Source organism: Notothenia rossii, assembly GCF_949606895.1.
Source record: "Notothenia rossii genome assembly, chromosome: 6".
Classification (NCBI taxonomy): domain Eukaryota; kingdom Metazoa; phylum Chordata; class Actinopteri; order Perciformes; family Nototheniidae; genus Notothenia; species Notothenia rossii.
Window position 1 is genome coordinate 87,193,401 of NC_136909.1, and position 23,972 is coordinate 87,217,372.

General features: G+C 41.3%; 3 protein-coding genes and 2 pseudogenes across 5 annotated transcripts in view; 4 read left to right on the top strand and 1 right to left on the bottom strand.

The window, feature by feature from the left end:
• Positions 1-12,919, top strand: part of LOC307044221 (uncharacterized protein) — a 75,579-nt gene extending 62,660 nt beyond the window's left edge. The window contains exons 13-15 of the mRNA XM_079689303.1: positions 11,306-11,479; positions 11,796-11,969; positions 12,286-12,919. Of these exons, the coding sequence (XP_079545429.1) occupies positions 11,306-11,479; positions 11,796-11,969; positions 12,286-12,484 (547 nt within the window). The 3' untranslated portion in view covers positions 12,485-12,919. The remainder of the gene's footprint in view (positions 1-11,305; positions 11,480-11,795; positions 11,970-12,285) is intronic.
• LOC307042876 (uncharacterized protein) lies at positions 3,253-8,907 on the top strand (the record flags this gene model as incomplete). The annotated part of the gene is made up of 4 exons (XM_079687045.1): positions 3,253-3,795; positions 4,735-4,839; positions 6,544-6,648; positions 8,817-8,907. Exons 1-4 carry the CDS (start codon positions 3,728-3,730, stop codon positions 8,905-8,907), a joined length of 369 nt encoding a protein of 122 aa, XP_079543171.1. The 5' UTR covers positions 3,253-3,727.
• Positions 8,904-10,468, top strand: LOC307042877 (NACHT, LRR and PYD domains-containing protein 3-like; annotated as a pseudogene). Its single transcript has 3 exons — positions 8,904-8,975; positions 9,049-9,277; positions 9,418-10,468. The product of its transcript is annotated as an NACHT, LRR and PYD domains-containing protein 3-like (transcript).
• Positions 12,920-13,016: 97 nt separating the features above from the next.
• On the top strand, positions 13,017-14,867 carry LOC307044679 (stonustoxin subunit beta-like; annotated as a pseudogene). Its single transcript has 2 exons — positions 13,017-13,062; positions 13,189-14,867. The product of its transcript is annotated as a stonustoxin subunit beta-like (transcript).
• A 6,043-nt stretch (positions 14,868-20,910) lies between these two features.
• Positions 20,911-23,972, bottom strand: part of kif20ba (kinesin family member 20Ba) — a 93,826-nt gene continuing 90,764 nt past the window's right edge. The window contains exons 31-32 of the mRNA XM_079689990.1: positions 23,581-23,729; positions 20,911-22,046 (exon numbers count right to left, since the gene is read on the bottom strand). Coding sequence (XP_079546116.1) covers positions 21,963-22,046; positions 23,581-23,729 — 233 coding nt within the window. The 3' untranslated portion in view covers positions 20,911-21,962. The remainder of the gene's footprint in view (positions 22,047-23,580; positions 23,730-23,972) is intronic.

The following is a 23,972-nucleotide window of genomic DNA, read 5'->3' on the forward strand; positions in this document are numbered from 1 at the left end:
TCTTTGGGACTTGTCGCACAGATTTTGGGACTATAGTTAAAATTAATTTAGGGACTAGTGGCAGAGGTCCGGTGGTGAAGATCTAGGAGCATCTTTCAGATATCTTATGACCAGTTGCAGAAGTCAAGGTAATAGTTACAGACATTTAGGGACTAGTAGCAGTGCTTTATAAAGAGCAGCAGTATTTAGAAATCTATTCTTTGACACACAGGAAGCCAGTGTAAAGACTTCAGAACAGGAGCGATGTGATTCACTTTCTTAGTGTTAGTGAGGAACCAGTGTAAAGACTTCAGAACAGGAGTGATGTGATCCACTTTCTTAGTGTTAGTGAGGAACCAGTGTAAAGACTTCAAAGCAGGAGTGATGTGATCCACTTTCTTAGTGTCAGTGAGGAACCAGTGTAAAGACTTCAGAACAGGAGTGATGTGATCCACTTTCTTAGTGTTAGTGAGGAACCAGAGTAAAGACTTCAGAACAGGAGTGATGTGATCCACTTTCTTAGTGTCAGTGAGGAACCAGAGTAAAGACTTCAGAACAGGAGCGATGTGATCCACTTTCTTAGTGTTAGTGAGGACTCGAGCAGCAGCGTTCTGAATCAGCTGCAGCTTTCTTATAGATGTTTTAGTGAGACCTGTGAAGACACCATTGCAGTAGTCCAGTTTACTGAAGATAAAAGCATGGATAACTTTTTCCAAATCCTGCTGTGACATCAGTCTTTTAATCCTAGATATGTTCTTTAGGTGATAGTAGGCTGATTTAGTAACTGTTTTAATGTGACTGTTGAAGCTCAGGTCAGAGTCCATGACTACACCTAGATTTCTGGCTTTATCTGTTGTTTTGAACATTGCAGACTGAAGCTCAGCGCTAACTTTTATACGTTCTGCCTTGGCTCCAAAAACCATTACCTCAGTTTTATCTTTGTTTAATTGGAGAAAGTTCTGACACATCCAGTCATTGATTTGTTCAATGCAATTACTCAGTGTTTGAATTGGAGCATAGTCTCCTGGTGAAATTGTTACGTACATTTGTGTGTCATCCGCATAGCTATGGTAACTTATTTTGTTGTTTTTCATTATCTGAGCCAGTGGTAGCATGTAGACGTTAAAGAGAAGAGGCCCCAAGATGGAGCCTTGAGGCACCCCACATGTCATATTTGTCAACTCAGATGTGTAGTTACCTATAGAAACAAAGTTGTTTATGTCCTTTAAGTAGGATTCAAACCAATTTGGAAATATTTCAGAAAGTCCCACCCAGTTTTCCAGTCGGTCAAGTAATATGTTGTGGTCAACAGTGTGAAACGCAGCACTGAGATCTAATAATACTAACACTGAAGTTCTGCCACTGTCTGTGTTTAAGTGGAAGTCATTGAAGACCTTTACAAGAGCAGTCTCAGTGCTGTGGTTTGGACGAAAGCCTGACTGGAACACATCCAAACAGCTATTTAAATGCAAGAAGTTACTCAACTGTTGAAAAACAACTTTTTCAATGATTTTACCTAGAAATGGCATGTTTGATATGGGCCTGTAATTGTTCATTACTGAAGCATCTAGATTATTATTTTTTAAGAGCGGTTTAATGACTGCAGTTTTCAGGGCCTGTGGAAAAATACCTGAGTGAAGAGATTTGTTCACTATATGAAGTAGATCTGAGGCCATGCAACGAAAAACCTCTTTGAAAAAGCCTGTTGAAATAATATCAAGGCAGCAGGAGGAGGATTTCAGAAGTTGAATAATGTCCTCTAGGTTTTTATCATTAATCTGATGGAATTGTGTCATGGTGTCTGAATTTATTTTAAGTGGACACAGAGACAAAACATTTGCTGTACCTGATGCAGAGGCACTGACTGCTTGTCTGATTTTCTGAATTTTGTCAGTGAAGGCAAAATCATTGCACGCCCTGGTGGATAGAAGTTCAGAGGCTACTGACACTGGGGGGTTAGTTAGTCTGTCGACGGTAGCAAACAAGGCACGTGTGTTGTTTTTGTTTTATGTAATGATGTCAGAGAAGAAAGACTGTCGTGCGTTTTTCAATTCCAAATTATAAAGGCCAAGTCTCTCTTTATAGATTTCAAAATGAACCTGGAGATTTGTTTTTCGCCACCTACGTTCAGCTTTTCAACATTCTCTTTTTTCTGTTTTCACGGTCATGGCCTTTCTCCATGGAGATATTTTCTTCCCAGTCACTTCCTTTACCTTAGTTGGACAGCAGTTTGGACTTTGATACTTCTCTTATCTTATGAAGGCTCATATTTCATATTTATTGAGGCGTCTTTGGGTCAAAGTGCTCTCATAGAAAGATCTCTGTTAATGAATAACTCAGAAATAACAAGGGATCTGAGGAGTAGTTAAGATGTCTTAAGGACTAGTTGCAGGAATCTGGGGACTAGTTAAAAAGAGATCTTTGGATACATTTCTAAATGTCTTTGGGTCTCGTTGCACAGATCTTGGGACTAGTTAAAGAGATCTAGGGACTACTTACAGAGGTCCATAGATCTATGGACTAGTTGCAGAGCTATGTAGGCTACTGGATCTAATGATGTGTTGCAGAGTATTGTGTACTATTTGCAGAGACCTAGGGACTAGTTATAGAGATCTAGGGACAAGCTATTTGGATCCAGGCACTACTTGCAGAGAGCAAATGACTAGTTGCAGAGATCTAGGGACTATTAAAGGAATCTAGGGACTAGTTGCAGATGTCAAGGCCTTAGTCACATAACTCTAGGGACTAGAACCAGAGATATATGGACTAGTTGCAGAGCCAGATCTAGGAGCATCTTTCAGATATATGATGAGCAGTTACAGAAGTCAAGGTAATAGTTACAGAGATTTAGGGACTATTTGCAGAGATCTAGGGACTAGCAGTTGAGATCTATCGGCACTATTTGCAGAGAACAAGGGACTAGTAGCAGAGATATAGGGAGTAGTTGAAGGGACCTAGGGACTACTTGAAGGGATCTAGAGACTAGTTGCTGAGATTTAAGGACTAGTTGATAAGATTTGTTTCCCTGATTTTTCAGCAGCATGACTCATAACAAACCTATAAATCTATAAAACACATTCAGATGGAATCCTGACACTGGACTGCAGTTTGGACTTTGATTCTTATCTTATCTTATGAAGGCTCATATTCCATATTTATTGAGGTCTCTGTGGGTCAAAGTGTTCTATATATAATGATAATTTCTACTCTGTTAATTGTTAACTCATAAACCATGTATTATTATTATTATGTTGGAATAACCTTTAAAGTAAGAACCAATATGCAGAGAGATCTGAGGACTAGTTAAGATGTCTAAGGACTAGATGCCAAAGTTTTTGGGACTAGTTGCAGAGACCACAGATCAAATTAATAAGATAAATGGTGCTGGAAAACGTATATTAGGTTTTACACAGACGGAAAGTATCATTCTGGACATAACCCGGACTCTGGGCCTTTCAGATGTACTGAGTCCTAAACCATGGTCAACAGTATCAAACCATAGCACATCCAACTATAAACCAAATACAAAAAATACAACAGGCCTGACATGTATACAAACATGTAAAAGGTTAAATAAAAATGATGAATATGATATGTAAAAGACACGCATTGATGGCAGTAAAATGACTTTTACTGTCCAAAACTTCTGAAAGCAGAGGTTTAAATCTTGTATTTTCAGTACATTTCAGTTTTTTCTCTCAGATCCCAGCAACAGAAAGAAAGTTCGCCTGCACCCAGCGGTGTGTCCATGAAGAGTGATCGGTCTAAGGGTCATGTGACTGACTACAAAGATGGACGCCCTACTAATGACCCAGAGTAAGTATATAAAGCCATATTTAACAGATAGGCGTGTTGTTCTCATCCTCAGTCAGATTGGTCCTCCATCACCTTTGTTTGTACCTCGTCTTTTAATATGATCAAATATGGCAGACCACTTCCTCAGTTTGATCAATACTCACACTCCTGGTAAATCCTGAGTAATTAAAAGTTCAACATATTAGTATTTACGTGTATTATGGGGGGAGATAGTAAGCACATGACCAACTGGCAAGAGAATTCAGAGGGTATTTACTTTATTAGAACGTGATTTCTGGCATAAAATCTGACCATTTTCAAACACTAAGCTAAAGCATCTACCTCATTCCTTCCGTCTACTTGGGTCCGAATGCTTCTCGTTTGGCGCCATCCCGTTCAAATGAAATCGCCGCCAATCATATTTCCACGCTCGCGCCAGGGCCGGGGAGGGGTTACAAGGCTCGCGTCTTGTGCTGCATTCACTTGCACTCGGATATCAGAGATTTTCTCTCATAAATGTCCGGTTTTCTTTCAAAGAAAGCTGCCACACCGGTAGATGACCCTGCCGTCAATTATTGAACAGGAGGGTGAGGGAGAGCGTGAGAAACCATTTTGTTTCATCTTCCTTTTTTTCCTTCTTTTTTTAATCTTTGGTAATGAAGTTACATTTATTTATATATAGATACTTGAACAATAGCGTGGCCAACGGCGTATGAATGTGTGGGAATGTAATATATGTGAAAGTGCTTGAGGACTTTCCTCAATCCTGAATGATTTCATTGAATAATTATTTCCTTAACTCCATGACTCCAGGAAAATACATTTTGACGTGATTGTTTTGAACAGTTTGGCCATAGTTGTTGTGAATAACTGTCACCTGTAGATCAGTAGAATAGTCACCTTGAGGAGGAACCTTGAGTGTGTTCAGGCTACAAGCCTTTCCTGTTTCTCATGTTTCAGGAGGAAGCTGGAGGAACCTGAACCCAGCTGTGTCTCCATGAAGAGTGACTGGTCTATGGAGACACCTATTGTCTTCAAAGGAGAACAACACTCTGTTGATGAAAGGTGAGGATTTCAAATGTAAACAGAGCAAGTTATAAAAATACAAATATTTATAATAATTTAGTTTATTTAAAGAATGCTTTTCAAGTTGTTAACCGCCTTCGTAATACCTTCTACTCTGGTTTTAGGTCAGAGTTGACTCACAGTTCTCTTCTTCCCCTCCCCGTCCCATATATGTCTTTATTAGCCCCCTGAGACAGATGTAAATTGTGTGATATTGGGCTATATAGATAAACTATGATTGATGGAAACTTATTGAATAAATACTAAATGTAATGATAACCATTTAAACTGATGAATTGGTTCCCCGTGTGAGGCCGAGACAAACCTGAGGGTTTATGTACAACACTCCTTTCTCCTGTTGCTCACACAAGAACCTGATCCACTTTTGAGGAACTCTGATTTATTTCAATACTAACCTGATTTAAAGTGCATAGCTGGGCATGTATACTGTATATATACTGTATATATAGTATATACATAAACAATTTGTTTGGAACAGGTTGGAATCTTGTTTCATTTAATCTTTAATTTCTATTCAACTGATCAACTTTTTATTTTTGGTTAAAAAGCTTGGTATCTTCCTTCACCTTTAATATCCCAACTCTTAAATATATGAGAGATAAGCATGTGATGTGAATGGGTATTCATTCTGAAGCAAAGTTGATATCAATGAATCAACAGAGGAAGTTAAAGTCAGAGTTGTCAGCGCTTCCCATCAGGTGACAATCGACCCTCTCTAACATTACAACAAAACCCCAGATCAACCTCTTCTCATTCTGATTCCCATTTCCTCTGATGATGACCCTCTAAGGTCATGATGAAGGCCAGTGGGTAGAGTTTGTCTCCTGCCATGATGCCTCCTGCAAACTGACTGGTTAAGCCGAACTGTGAGCTGAAAGTTGCATTAACCCCATTGGGATGAGAAGGCGTAGTAAAATGTTCTGTTACAGGAAGTCAAGTTGAGTGGACATCATGTGACTTCATTATATCAGCAGCAGTAGAAAACATGTTGTTACTGAAGAACAGAGACTTCTTATTGAAGCTGAGGGAGGGACTACGATTACGTGAGAAGCCATTCGGCCGTTCTATGAAACAACCGATCGAGTAAAGTACAGTATTTATTGAGCTTTGTATTGTATATCTTCCAGGAGGCAACATTTCACGGTGTTTCCTCGGTCGGCTTGTTTTTTGATTGTATTTTCAAAAAGTTCTTTAATGTTTGAATGTTGATAGGCACACTGGTAGATGTAGTCGATGTGTAGGCCTAAGAAGTAATGCCTATATTGTATAAAGTATTATTTATTCAAATAGTTTTACCTAATCACATGAATTGGCATTCCTATCAATTATTGAATTATTCGTTTCGTCTTCCTTTCTTTTCTTTTTTTTAATCTTTGGTAATGAAGTTACATTTATTTATATATAGATATTTGAACAATGGTGTGGCCAACGGCGTATGAATGTGTGGGAATGTAATATATGTGAAAGTGCTTTAGGACTTTCCTAAATCCTGAATGATTTCATTGAATAATCATTTCCTTAACTCCGTGACCCCAGGAAAATACATTTTGACGTGATTGTTTTGAACAGTTTGGCCATAGTTGTTGTGAATAACTGTCACCTGGAGATCAGTAGAATAGTAACCTTGAGGAGGAACCTTGAGTGTGTTCAGGCTACAAGCCTTTCCTGTTTCTCATGTTTCAGGAGGAAGCTGGAGGAACCTGAACCCAGCTGTGTCTCCATGAAGAGTGACTGGTCTATGGGGAAACCTATTGTCTTCAAAGGAGAACAACACTCTGTTGATGAAAGGTGAGGATTTCAAATGTAAACAGAGCAAGTTATAATAATACAAATATTTATAATAATTTAGTTTATTTAAAGAATGCTTTTCAAGTTGTTAACCTCCTTCGTGATACCTTCTACTCTGGTTTTAGATCAGAGTTGACTCACAGTTCTCTTCTTCCCCTCCCCGTCCCATATATGTCTTTATTAGCCCCCTGAGACAGATGTAAATTGTGTGATATTGGGCTATATAGATAAACTATGATTGATGGAAACTTATTGAATAAATAGAGATTGTAATGATAAATATTAAAGCTGATAAATTGGTGCCCCGTGTGAGGCCCAGACCAACCTGAGGACTTATGTACAACACTCCTTTCTCCTGTTGCTCACACAGGATATTGATCCACTTTTGAGGAACTCTGAAGCATTTCAATACCAACCTGCTTTGATTTAAAGTCCATAGCTAGACATGTATACTGTATATATACTGTATATATATATATATATATATATATTTAAGCAATAGCTCACGACAGGCCGTGGTATATGCTCATTATATCACAGCTAAGGGGCGTGGTTCGGCCCGACGCGAAGCGGAGGGTCGACAACCCCCTTAGCTGTGATATAATGAGCATATACCACGGCCTGAAGTGAGCTATTGCTTTTATAAAACGGTTACCAAGTGTGGCAATATGAAAGAAAAATATACACTCTAATTTAAATAGTTTTTATTAGTAAATAATGATGTTCAAAATAAAATAGTCCCTGCGTTGCCTTCTGCACAAGACATAATGCAAGGTGGTTGCTATGCAACAACACTAACAGCTAGCGAACATATTAGACAGAGAGCGTTGATCCATTATTTGGCTATTTATTTACATTAATGTGTTGCTGTTTATTGTGCACCCACTGAAAAACTGTCCAGCATCAGTAGCATGGCTTACGTGGTCACTTGTATAGGTTGAGGTTGTTCGAGGCTGTTGCTTGGCGTGGCGAGAATATTGCTCCACTTTCTCCGGTCCCCGAGATTGGGCTTCCAGTAGCTCTGGTGAGAGCTTTCGCACCTGTGGCCACTAACGGTCATCATTTCTCTGCTTTGTTTCAAGACCCGCATCAGAAAGCTTTTGAATGGTGCTACTTTTCCAGTTGGTCTACCTGCTCTTCACGTAGCTCTGCATGTCGTAGTTTAGGTGCTTTTTTTTTCTGGAGATAGGCACTGCTCAATCCACTCCTCCATACTATAGTAAGACCCCCCCGGAGGTCGAAGTTAATCTTAAATGTTTCCATCTTATGCTTTGTAAGTTTGTTTCGTAACGGAAGAAATTTAAATATATTTATAAAACTGACAAGTCAAATCAAGCAATCTGATTGGTCGATAGCGTTTTTGCGGACCTCTTTGATTAAGATTTGAAAACATCGTTGCTTGCTTTAAAATTAGCACAATTCATGATGTTAAACCTTCAAAAGTATCTAGATACCCCTGCCCTAATGCCAAAGGAACTGCACACTGAATGTGTTTTGCCGTTTGATGTCTATGTCTGGACCGCTGCGTCAAAAAGGAGGGCTTCTGCCCCGTTACTTCTCCGCTGCTTTCTTGTTCCAGCCCAACGGTATACGGTTTTTCTCAGACGCGGAGGGATACTGACTTGTTTTGAAAAGTAACTTACAATTCTACCCGTGGTATACGCTCAGTATATCACGTCTAAGAACCAATCAGATTGCTTGATTTGACTTGTCCGTTTTATAAATATATATATACGTAAGCAATTTGTGATAGGAACACAGGTTGGAATCTTGGTTTGGTATCTTCCTACACCTTAAATATCCCAACTCTTAAATATATGAGGGATAAGCATGTGATGTGAATGGGTATTCATTCTGAAGCAAAGTTGATATCATTGAATCAACTGAGGAAGTTAAAGTCAGAGTTGTCAGCGCTTCCAATTAGGTGACAATCGACCCTCTCTAACATTACAATAAAACCCTTTAAGGTCATGATGAAGGCCAGTGGGTAGAGTTTGTCTCCTGCCATGATGCCTCCTGCAAACTGACTGGTATAGCATTAACCCCATTGGGCTTAGAAGGCGTAGTAAAATGTTCTGCTACAGGAAGTCTCTTTAAGGACCTTTACCGTGTGTGGGTCTCTGTATGGACGGAGATAATGTGAGTTATCTCTTCATGATTCCTCACAGAGAGGACCAGCAGAGCTCAGAGGTTCCCAGAGGTCAGTCTGCCCAGCAGCATCAGACACAGCTGGACTCCACATTTATGGTCTGTACATGAACTACAGCTACTTCACATCTGTTCTGCTCACAGTCAACTCCATGATGCACTTTGTAGATCAGTGGATGGTCAGTCTGTCCAACATGGATCTGATGTTTGGTGACTTTAGTTTGATTGTGTTGTTCATGTATTCTGTTCCAGCTGCTGGAGGACAACATCATCACTTTTGTGAAGAACGAGCTGAAGAAGATCCAGAAGGCTCTGAGTTCAGATTACCCAGAATGCTTAGAGAGTCAGAGGGAGGATGAGGAGGTGCTGGACGGTGAGGATGAAGAGCAGAGGAGGAGCAGCAGAGAGGCATTTCTGAACATCACACTGCACTTCCTGAGGAGCATGGAGCAGGAGGAGCTGGCTGAGCGTCTGCAGAGCAGTAAGAGGGTTTCTATAGAGATTTAACAAGCTGGATAAATGTTGACTAAAGTCTCAAGAGATGGAACAAAGTATATTCAGATCCTCATTCTTTAAGGATGTATTTTACTCATTGATCTGATTTGTTTTGTGTTCATTCAGGAAGTCGTTCTGGAGCGTGTCAGCGTGAACTTAAGTCTAACCTGCAGGAGAGGTTCCAGTGTGTGTTTGAGGGCATTGCTAAAGCAGGAAACCCAACCCTTCTGAACCAGATCTACACAGAGCTCTACATCACAGAGGGGGGGTCTGCAGAGGTCAATGATGAACATGAGGTCAGACAGATTGAAACAGCATCCAGGAAACCAGACAGACCAGAAACAACCATCAGACAAGAAGACCTCTTTAAAGCCTCACCTGGAAGAGATGCACCAATCAGAGCAGTGCTGACAAAGGGCGTGGCTGGCATTGGGAAAACAGTCTTAACACAGAAGTTCACTCTGGACTGGGCTGAAGGCAAAGCCAACCAGGACATCCAGTTCATATTTCCATTCACCTTCAGAGAGCTGAATGTGGTGAGAGAGAACAAGTACAGCTTGGTGGAACTTGTTCATCACTTCTTCTCTGAAACCAGAGACGCAGGAATCTGCAGGTTTGATCAGTTCCCGGTTGTGTTCATCTTTGACGGTCTGGATGAGTGTCGACTTCCTCTGGACTTCCTCAACACTGAGATCCTGACTGATGTCACAGAGTCCACCTCAGTGGATGTGCTGCTGACAAACCTCATCAGGGGGAAGCTGCTTCCCTCTGCTCGTCTCTGGATAACCACACGACCTGCAGCAGCCAATCAGATCCCTCCTGAGTGTGTGGACATGGTGACAGAGGTCCGAGGGTTCACTGACCCACAGAAGGAGGAGTACTTCAGGAAGAGATTCAGAGATCAGGAGCAGGCCGGCACCATCATCTCCCACATCAAGACCTCACGAAGCCTCCACATCATGTGCCACATCCCAGTCTTCTGCTGGATCTCTGCTTCAGTTCTGGAGGAGGTGTTGAAAACCAGAGAGGGAGGAGAGCTGCCCAAGACCCTGACTGAGATGTACATCCACTTCCTGGTGGTTCAGTCCAAAGTGAAGAACATCAAGTATGATGGAGGAGCTGAGACAGATCCACACTGGAGTCCAAAGAGCAGGAAGATGATGGAGTCTCTGGGGAAACTGGCTTTTGAGCAGCTGCAGAAAGGCAACCTGATCTTCTATGAGTCCGACCTGACAGAGTGTGGCATCGATATCAGAGCAGCCTCAGTGTACTCAGGAGTGTTCACACAGGTCTTTAGAGAGGAGAGAGGACTGTACCAGAGGGACAAGGTGTTCTGCTTCGTCCATCTGAGCGTTCACGAGTTTCTGGCTGCTCTTCATGTCCATCGAAAATATATAAATTCTCGTATCAACCTGCTGTCAGAAGAACCAACAACCTCCTGGCGTCCTAAAGTCTTCAGACCCAAACCTGAACTAACACATCTCTACCAGAGTGCTGTGGACCAGGCCTTACAGAGTCCAAACGGACACCTGGACTTGTTTCTCCGGTTCCTCCTCGGTCTTTCTCTGGAGACCAATCAGAAACTCCTACGTGGTCTGCTGACAGAAACAGGAAGTAGCTCAAAGACCAATCAGGAAACAGTCCAGTACATCAAGAAGAAGATGGATGAGGATCTGTCTCCAGAGAGAAGCATCAACCTGTTCCACTGTCTGAATGAACTGAAGGATCGTTCTCTAGTGGAGCAGATCCAACAGTCCCTGAGTTCAGGAAGTCTCTCCACAGATAATCTGTCTCCTGCTCAGTGGTCAGCTCTGGTCTTCATCTTACTGTCATCAGAAGAAGATCTGGACGTGTTTGACCTGAAGAAATACTCTGCTTCAGAGGAGGCTCTTCTGAGGCTGCTGCCAGTGGTCAAAGCCTCCAGGAAGGCTCTGTGAGTACAGAAACATTCAGATATCATGACATAAATATTCAGTTCATTATTTTCATATATTGCTTGTTTTCTCTTTATCAGACTGAGTGGCTGTAAGCTGTCAGAGAGAAGCTGTGCAGCTCTGTCCTCAGTCCTCAGCTCCCAGTCCTCTAGTCTGAGAGAGCTGGACCTGAGTAACAACAAACTGCAGGATTCAGGAGTGAAGCTGCTGTCTGCTGGACTGGAGAGTCCTCACTGTACTCTGGAGACTCTCAGGTCAGGATTCATCAATATGTTGAGCTTCCTTTTCTGGATGTATTTAACTTACTATAGTAAATGAACTAGTTTTAAACCCGTTAAATTATTCTTTGCTGTTGTGTTCAGGAGCAAATCTACACACTCTTCTCCCTTTCTACTTTTAACACATTTTAAACATTTGCTTTCAATCCACCATGTTTGCAAAATCTTTGCCGTCAGTTCAAATAATGTAGGTTTCCTCATATTTGTTATTACATGGTCTCAATATTTTTGTTTTAACATTTGTAAAAAGGAGTAAATGCTGAACTTTTAATTTTAATTGTTGTTCCTTCAGACTGAGTGTATGTAAGCTGTCAGAGAGAAGCTGTGGAGCTCTGTCCTCAGTCCTCAGCTCCCAGTCCTCTAGTCTGAGAGATCTGGACCTGAGTAACAACAACCTGCAGGATTCAGGAGTGAAGCTGCTGTCTGCTGGACTGGAGAGTCCACACTGTACTCTGGAGACTCTCAGGTCAGGATAAATCAATATGTTGAGCTTCCTTTTTTGGATGTATTTAACTTACTATAGTAAATGAACTATTTTTAAACCCGTTAAATGATTCTTTGCTGTTGTGTTCAGGTGCAAATCTACACACTCTTCTCCCTTTCCACTTTTAACACATTTTAAACATTTGCTTTCAATCCACCATGTATGCAAAATCTTTGCCGTCAGTTCAAATAATGTAGGTTTCCTCATATTTTTTATTACATGGTCTCAATATTTTTGTTTTAACATTTGTAAAAAGGAGTAAATGCTGAACTTTTAATTTTAATTGTTGTTCCTTCAGAATGAGTTATTGTGACCTGTCAGAGAGAAGCTGTGGAGCTCTGTCCTCAGTCCTCAGCTCCCAGTCCTCTAGTCTGAGAGAGCTGGACCTGAGTAACAACAACCTGCAGGATTCAGGAGTGAAGCTGCTGTCTGCTGGACTGGAGAGTCCTCACTGCACTCTGGAGACTCTCAGGTCAGGATTCAGTCTGTTTAATTGAAGGCCATATTAATCCATATTTAGATTAATAAATAAACTTCAATGATTTCCTTCTAGTCAAATTCATTTTGTTCCAATATTTTTCAATGAACATATTTCATGAAGTTAATTTCTCACTCTTGTTGGATCTTGAAATATCAGAGAGGAATCAGAAAGTTTACTCACATAAGCCAACGGTATTAAGTACATACAGTATTTCACTAAACCTGCAGTCCTCACAGTGGCCTCAGATTATGTGATGTGTTGTACTGTGTGTTTGGAGGTTGTCAGGCTGTATACTAAAGCCATTCTGTTCATATTATCACAATCAGACACAGGCAGGATAATTATTTGATCTTATTTTCAGATAAATTAGGTGAAATAATGAGCTGTACTAATTGTCTAACATAAGAAGCTCCACTGATCTAAAGGTATATTAGCGCTGATTAATAACAAGTGGTCCATGTGAGAATAACAAAGCTCTGTGTGTGAGAGTGATGTAATGTCCACGTCTCCATGCTGCTCTGACCCCCCCCCCCCCCTCTTCTTTCAGGATGGAGCCTGCTGGAGTCCGATGGTTGAGACCCGGTCTGAGGAAGTGTGAGTGTGGTTTAATTTGATTCATGAAAACAAAGCAGCCACCATCTTCAAATGTAACCTTCATCATCAAAGTGTCAATAAATGAACAGCTGATAGATGAATAACTGCTGCTGTTCCTCTCCTCAGATTCCTGTGAACTCTCACTCGACACAAACACAGCACACAGGAACCTCAAACTGTCTGAGGACAACAGGAAGGTGACACATGTGAGAGAGGAGCAGCCATATCCTTATCATCCAGAGAGGTTTGATTACTGGAGACAGCTGATGTGTAGAGAAGCTCTGACTGGTCTCTGTTACTGGGAGGTCAAGAGGAGAGGAGTGGTTGATATATCAGTGACTTACAGAGGAATCAGGAGGAGAGGAGAGAGAGAGGACGGTGTGTTTGGAGGGAATAATCAGTCCTGGAGTCTGATCTGCTCTGGTGACGGTTACTATGTCAGTCACAATAACACAGAAACACACACCTCCTCCATCTCCTCCTCCTCCTCCTCCTCCTCCTCCTCTGGTAGAGTAGCAGTGTATCTGGATCATCCTGCTGGCTCTCTCTCCTTCTACAGAGTCTCCTCTCACACACTGATCCACCTCCACACCTTCCGAACCACATTCACTGAACCTCTCTACGCTGGGTTTGGGTTCTGCCCTGGTTCCTCAGCGTCTCTGGTTCCTCTGTAGGAGGAAGAGTCTCCTCCTGTTCCAGAGACTTCCTCCCTGCTGCCCAGAGAGTTCAGTCTGTTCAGGATCAATGAATAAAGAAGTCTATACAGTTGAAACGTCGGCTATTGTTGTATTTTAGTGTCCCCTGGTCTCCCAGCTGTGTGCGTCACTCTTTAGTGTCCCCTGGTCTCCCAGCTGTGTGCGTCACTCTTTAGTGTCCCCTGGTCTCCCAGCTGTGTGCGTCACTCTTTAGTGTCCCCTGGTCTCCCAGCTGTGTGCGTCACTCTTTAGTGTCCCCTGGTCTCCCAGTTGTGTGCGTCACTCTTTAGTGTCCCCTGGTCTCCCAGCTGTGTGCGTCACTCTTTAGTGTCCCCTGGTCTCCCAGTTGTGTGCGTCACTGTTACGTCCTCACTAAGCTCTAGGGGACCTGGAGACAATAACATACGACCAATAAAAATGAGGGAGTCAGTGTAACAGTTGACAAAAGGTTTATTTTGTGTAAATCCAGAACCGAACAGACATATAATTGAACACTCGGTTGGTGAGGAGGAGGAGGAGTCAAAGGATTGTGCCAAACAAAAGAAACAAGCATAACAAAACCAGGCCTATCTCTACATCTATCCTTTGAAACCAAAACTCAAACAAAAAAACCCTCATTAACTAAACTACAAAGAATTTGACTAAACAATATACAGGGGTGGCAACAATCCGCTAACCTAGTGTGTCTGAACATTAGTTAGCTACGTGGTGAGAAATGTACAGGGTACCCCAGACTTACCTAACTCCTCCACCTCTCAACACACACACTTTCAAAAAGGTCAGACAATACAAAGATCATGAGTTGCTAAACACTGCAGGCTCCTTCATCAGCAACAGGCCCAGAGTGAGAGAGAGACGACTTCCTGGGTGCCTCCTTTATGGTCGGCCCTGGCTGCTGATAGGCCAACTGAGGGTGAGGAGATCCAATCAGCCATCAGACTCAGGTGCACAGGCAGATTCCGATCAGCTGCTGGTTAGCTGTGCAGAAGACAGGGAGAAGAGAGAAACACAGGAGGGAAAGAAAACCCCACAAGTACAGCCTGCCTGGCACGTAACAGTCACTCTTTAGTGTCCCCTGATCTCCCAGCTGTGTGCGTCACTCTTTAGTGTCCCCTGGTCTGTTCTCAGCTGTGTGCGTCACTCTTTAGTGTCCACTGGTCTCCCAGCTGTGTGCGTCACTCTTTAGTGTCCACTGATCTCCCAGCTGTGTGCGTCACTCTTTAGTGTCCCCTGGTCTCCCAGCTGTGTGCATCACTCTTTAGTGTCCCCTGATCTCCCAGCTGTGTGCGTCACTCTTTAGTGTCCCCTGGTCTCCCAGCTGTGTGCGTCACTCTTTAGTGTCCCCTGGTCTCCCAGCTGTGTGCATCACTCTTTAGTGTCCCCTGGTCTCCCAGCTGTGTGCATCACTCTTTAGTGTCCCCTGGTCTCCCAGCTGTGTGCGTCACTTTTTAGTGTCCCCTGGTCTCATAGTCGTGCGTCACTTTTTAGTATCCCCTGGTCTCCTGCCACCCTATTTTTATCAGGAAAAGTTTCACTTATTTATTTTCCATTCCAGTTAAAACCCTCTACAGCTCTGCATCCCGATGGTAAACTGTGAGCTGAATGAAGGTCCAGATGGTCGCTTCTCTCCCAACACACACACTGGATCTGGCTGCTCTGAATGGGCTGGCAGAATGTGTGTGTGTGTGTGTGTGTGTGTGTGTGTGTGTGTGTGTGTGTGTGTGTGTGTGTGTGTGTGTGTGTGTGTGTGTGTGTGTGCACATGTTCATTGGACAGTATGAGGTTTTTCCGGCGGTACTTCGGTGAAAAATAGTCCAAACTGAGGCAACAGCAATGTAACTGGATCCTCCTTAGCAACAGTCTGTTCTCCTTAGCAACGGTCTGATATCGTAAAATAGCATACCTAAATCGACCAATCAGAACGGAGTATTCAACTAAGCCGTGTAATATCTATAAATAATGTCTAATTTAAATGTTTAAATATGTTCTTCCACGCGTTTGAACAGTACCCTCGTCTGATGTCCTTTTGTTTTGCAGTATGTTAAAATAAAAAAAAGTTGTGTAACTGACCTGTCTTTTAAATAAATCAAATGTACCCTAAAATGCATCCTTGGTTTGACTGCCTTCTCTTGAACACTGTTGACATTGAAATGATCCTAAAAAAGCCTGTTAAACTACATTTGATGGTTTTAGCACATTTTTAGATACAAAGAAATATGGCAGTCATTTATATGTTTTAAAGGCTGGCAAAAAAGAGTTCAGGACAAAGTGAAGGACATGAGTCACATGCTGAGTCTATAAAAGTTTTTTATAATAGAAAACCTCACAATGGAAATCATCGCTCAATAATTAGTCACTTATTTTTGTGCTTTAGTTGAAGCTTGAATTGAATATTTCTCTCTCCATTATCAGCGCTCATGGTTTCCACCCACTTCCTCTCCACTTTGTTCAAAGGACACATCATCAAAAGGTGCCACCACTTACATTTAAACATGGTTTCACATCTGCATTAAGCCCTTTAATTCAGCAGACACAGTGTCGCTTATTCATCCATTAAAGTGGTTTCATTCTGCTCAGTTCAGTCAGACGACTCACGTGTTTCTTAATGTGTTTATAGAAGCAGCATATAGATTGAGTTTGGCGCCTAGGCTCGGGCCTCATCGCTCAACAGATTAACAAAGAACATTACATCACATGTCACTTGTTAGACGCTTTTATCCAAAGCGATTTACTGGTCAATACTGCGGACAATCCCACAGGAGCACTTTGGGGTGGGGGCGGGGGGGGCGGGCAGGAGCAGCACGTGAACGCATCAGCAATGTGGCAGAGCAGCAGCCTGAGCGAGGCAGAGGCAGCAGACCTGGCGGCTTCAACAGAGCGGCAAGTTTAGGAGATTGTGATTGGTTGGATGTGAGAGAGACGCGTCACATGTTCAAGTATCATTGGTGCTCGAGTTGACTGCCTGAACCAGCTCTCAGGCTTCACCCTATTCATGGTAACATAATACTAAATAATAAATTAAAACAAATTACATTAACCAGTTGTTTCAGGAAATGACGCGTCTTTTTAAAAGGTGTTTAAATTATATATTAGTGAAGCTGTTCTTCGATGAAAGACAAAGTGAAGACAGAGAGATTGTTGGTTCTTGTCTTTTCAGGGGATTTGTTGACTAGAAACTTCCTAAACTATAACTATACGTCTGTTTGAGTTTAGCACATGCTGCAGATTTCATCTCTTAATGAGCTTCTGCATTTTAAATGATCTGCAAATGAGCTAAAGATGTCTTAAGGGGCAAAACAAAGTGAGATCTGCAGTAATTAAGGACAGACTAAAGAGGGGCAAGGTGAGCAGACTGGAGAATCAATAGAGTCTCACTGCAGGGCTTCATGTTCACAGAGGTCTTCATCACTACAGCAATATCTCCAGGAAATCAGATTATTTAAAATAGCTTCAATATGCATCCAGACGAACACAAAGGTTATCGGCTTTAGGGTTTATGACCAATCTGCAGTCTCCAATAAAGTACCTCTTACCTTATTAAGAAATAGTGCAGCGGAAACACATAACATGAAAAACATGGGTAGAATCTTTTTTTTTAAGAAACTATAATTAATAACTTGCTTCCAATTTGGTTCCGAATTGATTTTAAAATCCTTTTATTTGTTTCCAAAGCACTAAATGGGCTGGCTCCGGCCTATATAGCAGAACTCCTCCATCGCTTCACCCCAGGCAGAGCCTTAAGGTCTGCTGACCAGCTGCTGGTAGCCCGAGGGCACCGAGCCTTCACAGCGGCTGGCCCCAGGCTCTGGAACACTCTGCCCCTCCATGTGAGGTCGGCCCAGACCCTTTAAATCCTCACTCAAGACTCACTTCTTCTCCCTGGCCTTCTAATCAGAGTGGAGCACGACTCCTGACTTTTCCCTGTGTTTTAGTTTTTTATATTTCTGTTGTAAATGATTACCTTTTATTGTGTTGTAGTAATGTGTTTTTATTGCATGTACAGCACTTTGGCTCGATCAAAAATCGCTTTTAAATGTGCTATATAAATAAAACTTGATTTGATTTGATAATAACATTCAAATAATATACAAAAATATGGCAGTATTTACATTGAATATGATTTAAATCGTAGAAATATAATTAAAAAAAATATATGTGCAGTAATAAAAACGAAATAATTGTAAACGTTGTGCATTAATGTAATGCAGAGACTTTAATCCGCAGACAGGAGAGGACTGAGAGACCTCGGAGGGCAAACGAGGAGAGAATATATCAGAAATCTCACAGAACAAAGACGAGAGGCTTCAGATTCAGGATTCAGACAAAACTGCACTTTTTATATTTTTTTTATTTCAACTCTGGAAGTGTTTCAGAGCGCGGAGGCGGAGGCAAGGCTGTTTTCTGTGAATGATGGAGAGGCTGCCATGATGCAATTTCAGCAATCACTTCCTACACAGCTGCTGCTGCAACACACACACACACACACACACACACACACACACACACACACACACACACACACACACACACACACACACACACACACACACACACACACACACACACACACACACACACACACACACACACACACACACACACACACACACACACACACACACACACACACACACACACACCTTTGAGTGTGAATAATGCCTGGTGAGCTCTGGAGAAGTGGACAGTCAGAGGTCTTCATCTCACCTCTGAGCTTTGGTGAGGCGTTCAGGGTCCCCACTCAGAGCGGGTTCAGTTCACACGCGCACACAGAGAGAGAGAGACACACACACACACCCTTGTTTGTCTCTCTGAGTTCTCCGAAGCTTCTCTAGAGTTAACTCGTCAGTGGGAGAACAGCCATGGTGAGCAGACTGAACATATCATTAGATGTAATATAATTGAAATGGTGTTCTTGGAAAGTGGAGTCGCAGCTCTGACTAATACTGATCATTAGCTGGGAGGCAGATTTAAAGATTACTGCCATGGAGGTCATTGAGCTCCAGACGATTTTGCAGTTTTATAACTACAGACGAGTAGTGAGATGGAAATATGTGACTGACAGAATAAAGACGGTCTTCCTGGATGAACTTGCTTCATAAAGATCTTGTGATTTGATCTTTTAATCAGTGAGACTGTCTTTCAGATGCTGTGAACTGAATGAGTCAGAACTTGATTTCTCATTCAATCTTTTCAAATATGTTGAGATACATTCCAATAAGCAGCCTAAAATTGCAAAAATGTGTTTTTATTTTGTTCTAAATCTACTCACAGTGACGGGGAAATCATCTGAACGTGTTCCCGAAAACATTGTAATTTGTGTGTCTAACTTTTTATTTGAATATTTAATAAACGTTGAAGATCAAAGGAACAGTGTAACTGGGTAACAGGAGCGCTCCGCCCTCAAACCAAAATGCAGATTTCCCCCGTAAAATGTGAAAGTGCACAATATTTCATGTTCGTCAAAAACGGTATAATGACTCCAGAAATGTGAGTATCAAACCGAGCGTCAGACGGCTTTGTTTTTACGGAGCTCTGACGTCACGTTGTTGTTTACGTCCGCAGAGACGTCCTGTTGATATATCTTACAAACTAAATCAGCGCCACAGTATCACCTCCTACTAAAAACCCTGTGCAGTATATTTCTTATTAGCAGTAAATTGGTCTGTTACAGTGTAATCTAACTTATTATGTATGTGTACATATTTATAATTTTGTTCATTTTACTTATTATTATTTTTGTAATTTTCGTAAATTCTTTTTACTTTAATTTATTTTATATTTGTTAACTTTATTTTATTAAACATATATTTTTGGGGTAATTTTATTTCATGTCTTTGTTTATTTTTGCATTTTATTCTACATATTAAAACAATATTTAAGAATGATGTTAATTTAGCAAATTATTTTTATTTGTTTATTTTTTGGTTTTTCATCATGTTTTTAACTCATCTGCGGCGCCATCTTGTACACAGGCAGGGCCGGTTCTAGACTATTTGCTGCTCTAGGCGAGATTTTAGCTGGCGATGATTATAAAGGAGTGCCTTGGAAATATGTGTTTACATAAATTGTGATCAAAACGTTTGAGACCCACTGAGATAACTTAGACTAAAGTGAACTATCTAAACGCAGAAAGTCATTATTTCCCCCTTGAGATGTCAGCGTTCATTATAGGAGAAACTTAAAAACTCATGCAATCCAATGTCTGTTATGCAAACTTATTTTAAACCTGCGTTGCTGCAGAAGAAGAAGATGTCATTTCCGTTTCAAAAGGAAAACAGAGTGTTTTTAAAGCGGGGTCCTCAGACAGCTCAGCTTTGATGGGGAGTCCTCTTTGTAGTTGGAGATGGCTCGTTAGTCAGTAAAAGTGAGGGCTAAATGGCTCCCTAACAGGAAGCAGTTTACACGCTGACACTCAACCTGCCTGTGGCCTCTATTGTCCCCGGCCCCATGTCCCACTTCATTACCATTTCCATAAGAAAGGAACAGTAATTGCCCCTTTTCTTCTGCTGCCCCTTCATCTTGGAGTCTTTTTTGTTTAACCTTTAAACCCCCCTCCTTCTTGCTCCAACCCTCTGTATACATGTGTCAGTGAGGAGTCGATGCAAACAGGCTGGAAAATACTTCATATTCTGATTATATGATCAATACTTTACCTCACTGAGCCTCTCAGTCTGACAGGAGAGCTCTCCTCCACACTTGTTGTAGAAACATCTTCTTCTTATATCCGTTAGCACAGCTAGCACCAGATGCTAATAACAACAGAGCCGGTACCAGTGCGCCCTCTCTCTCTCTCTCCCGCACATTTTGGCTCCGAGTTGAGCGCGCCTGATACGCCAACACCCTTTACCTTCATCATCACCACAGGGCAAATGAAACGTGTAACCGGGGTGAAAAGGGTGTTACCTTGACTTCATTATGAATGTTGTTACATCAAGGCCGGAAATTAGGATGAGCCCCGCCTCTCCCAAAACCCGGCCCTGGATACAGGCCTCATTATTTCTCCAGATAATTGATATGTCTTATAAATCAGTGCCTCAGTACTCAAACTCTATCTTTCTAGAAACTAGTGTTATTGAATAGAGGGATAATAATGTGTGTGTAAAAAACAATAATTCATTAATGACTTGTGGCAATAAAGAAACAAACGCAGATATATTAGAAGCAGTCTGGTATTTTAATGACTGATAAGACTTTAAGAACAAGGTTTGAAAAAGAACGAAAGCATGATAAAAATAATAATCAAGAGAAAAGTGCACCATGTCAGACGGAATGTTGAGATGAACGTCGGGAACAGAGAAACTCTCGGCTGTCCTTCAGAAACAAAAACACTCAGCGCTCTAAAGCTGAAGAAATGAGTTTCAGTCAAAACAAAGAGGATGTTGTTCCTGGTTCAGCTTGTTAGAAATAAAGAATAAAGTGCAGTGAGAGTTCACTAAGCAGTGTTGATGTACAGATAAATACAGAATATAATACAGCGTCTCGAATATCTAACTTCTACGTTAGAGCCAGATGTGGATTGTTTTGATATCACTCTGAATTTTTAGATTCTAATTTTAATTCCGAGACAAAATCAAGAGTGTTGGGTTTCGAAACAAACATAGGAAACGTCCAACGGTTATACGAAAAGAACATTTGAAAAAAAAACGGAAACATTTCGACTTTAAATCTGAGTTTCTTTTTTTCAATTCTTAGAAAAATAAAATCTGACTTTTCCCAGAATTCACTTTTGGTCAGATCTTAAAAAAAAAGTGGGCTTAATCCTCTTCTATAAACGTCTTATCTCAACCGTTGGGAAAAACGTTAAACAATGTGAACTTCCCGGAGCTCTAATAGCAGCTTTGATTATTCTACAAAATAAAATCAGTGACGTGTTTTTCTGCCGTTCACAGAAGCATTCAGTAAGGTTGGAAAAAAATCACAACATCTTGAACAAAGCAATCAGCCTCCAGCATAACCACACATCGTCAAGAACTAGACCAGCATCCTTCAAAGCATGCTCATCAGCGAGTCCTTGATCAGAGAGAACATTCTAATTAACTAAATGTTGAACTGTTCCTTTAACCTTATAACCAGTTAGTGATTTCACCTCTTCTAAAACCTCCCTATTTAACTATTCAAATATGCGCTTTTTAGATTAAATATAAATTAAGATAATTAAGCCTAATGCTTCCTTCGTCTGCTCGGAGTGTGAGTTCATAAGGAGGCTCAGTGTTTCGGCGTCCGCGTGCGAAGACGTCTCTTGATGATCTGATGGTCGCTCTCTTTCTCCTCCGGCGTTCTGCTGATTATCTGTGAAGAGGAAAGGATTGTTAAAAGTGTAGGTCTATGAACACAGAGAGAGACACACGACTGGTGGGCTTATCACGGCGAGCAATCTACGATTCAAATGGAATAATAGAGCGGTGCAGGGATCACGTATTCACCCTGCAGGAAGCTGCTGGTTCCCTCGACAGAAGAGCAACAGGGTCTCTCCACAGGATCTAGGAAAATAGCTCGAACTAAGGTCTGTGGAAACGAACCTGTTTGATGAATGCACGTTTTGTTCAGCATGATATTCTCCAGATGTCTACCCTACTTTTATAATGTTCTAATCATAAATCTAAAGGCCAGAAGCAAAATGCTAACGTTATGCTATGAAAGAACTACAGCCGAGTCCAGCAGCACGACTTCAACGTCACGCCAACTTCAGATCCATATTCAAACACACAGATTCTAGATGGAACGAGTTGAAGCGTTTGTTTGAACAGTCTGCAGGAGGCAGGGACTTGCTTTCAAACAGAACAGAAACTAACTTAGAGGAGTGTTTACGTGTTCGGTGTAAGGACGTACAACGACCTCCACGACTTCTGTAGTCCTATTCAGCCACTTGGTAACAACCATTGTTTTTCAGACACGTCAACTCTTCAGAGATCACCAGTGGGGTCCCTGCTGATGGATTTAATGTAGAACAAAACGTGATCCGTCTCTTCAATGAGTCTCAACCACAGACCTTAGTTCAGATATTCTCCTAAATCCTACGGAGAGATCCCATTGGCTCTGAGACCAGGGAACAGGAAGTGGTGAAATGCTGACTCACTTCCTGGTTTCAGGACTTGTCACGGCAACACTATTGCGACGTTGGGAATCTTTTTGGAAGATTTTAAGCACACGAAATGAACCGTTGATTCTCTATTGGCTGTCAGTGAATCTCCTCAAGACGCTGAGTAGGAAGTGGCGTTGGATTGCAGGTCCAGGAGAAAGGGAATGAAAGTTGAAAAACTAAAAGACTTTGCGGCTGGTAGAGACACAGCATTAAATATAACCGGCACACAGTAGCATAACATGTTGCTACACGGGACAGTCCACCCCATATTTACATTGTACTGGTATTTTCCGAAAGAACAAAATATATATTTCATTAAAAATAAATATTAATTGTTTCGGAATTGTGGGATTTTCATTAGAAAAATAAATCTCATATTTTCAGAAAAATTAGATTCCGGATTTCTTTTGTTTTCCTGAGATTAAAGTCAGAATTCTTAAAAAAATGTATTTGATTTAATTGTTGAGTTTATTTTTTCTGAATACATTTTCAGTATTCAGAGATGAAATAAGAAAAAAACCGAAATTGAATAAAAAGAAATCTCAGAAATGTTTATAATTCAGAATAAAACCCAGAAAAAAACATTTTAACTTTTAGTCTCAGAATTCAGAGATTTTCAGAATAAAAATATGAAATTTAAATTAAACATTTATTCTCTGAATTCTGAGGAAAATGATCTGAATTCTGACTTTAGTCCCAGAATGTGTTTGTCATGATGAGCTGAAGAACAATGACTCTTACTGGATGTGAGGGCATGTCCATCGGGGAGGAGATCTCAGGTCTGTACAGTTTCCTTTTGGTCTTCTTGAGTCTCAGGCTGAGCGATGAAGACGAGGAGGAAGCTGATTCTAAATCAACACGACCGCTCATCAGACTCATCATCTTCTTAGCTGCAGGGAAACAGACAGAGGACTCTTTAAAGTAGAGACACTACATACTGATATACACCTGAACATCAGCAGGAGAGGACTCTTTAAAGTAGAGACACTACATACTGATATACACCTGAACATCAGCAGGAGAGGACTCTTTAAAGAAGAGACACTACATACTGATATACACCTGAACATCAGCAGGAGAGGACTCTTTAAAGTAGAGACACTACATACTGATATACACCTGAACATCAGCAG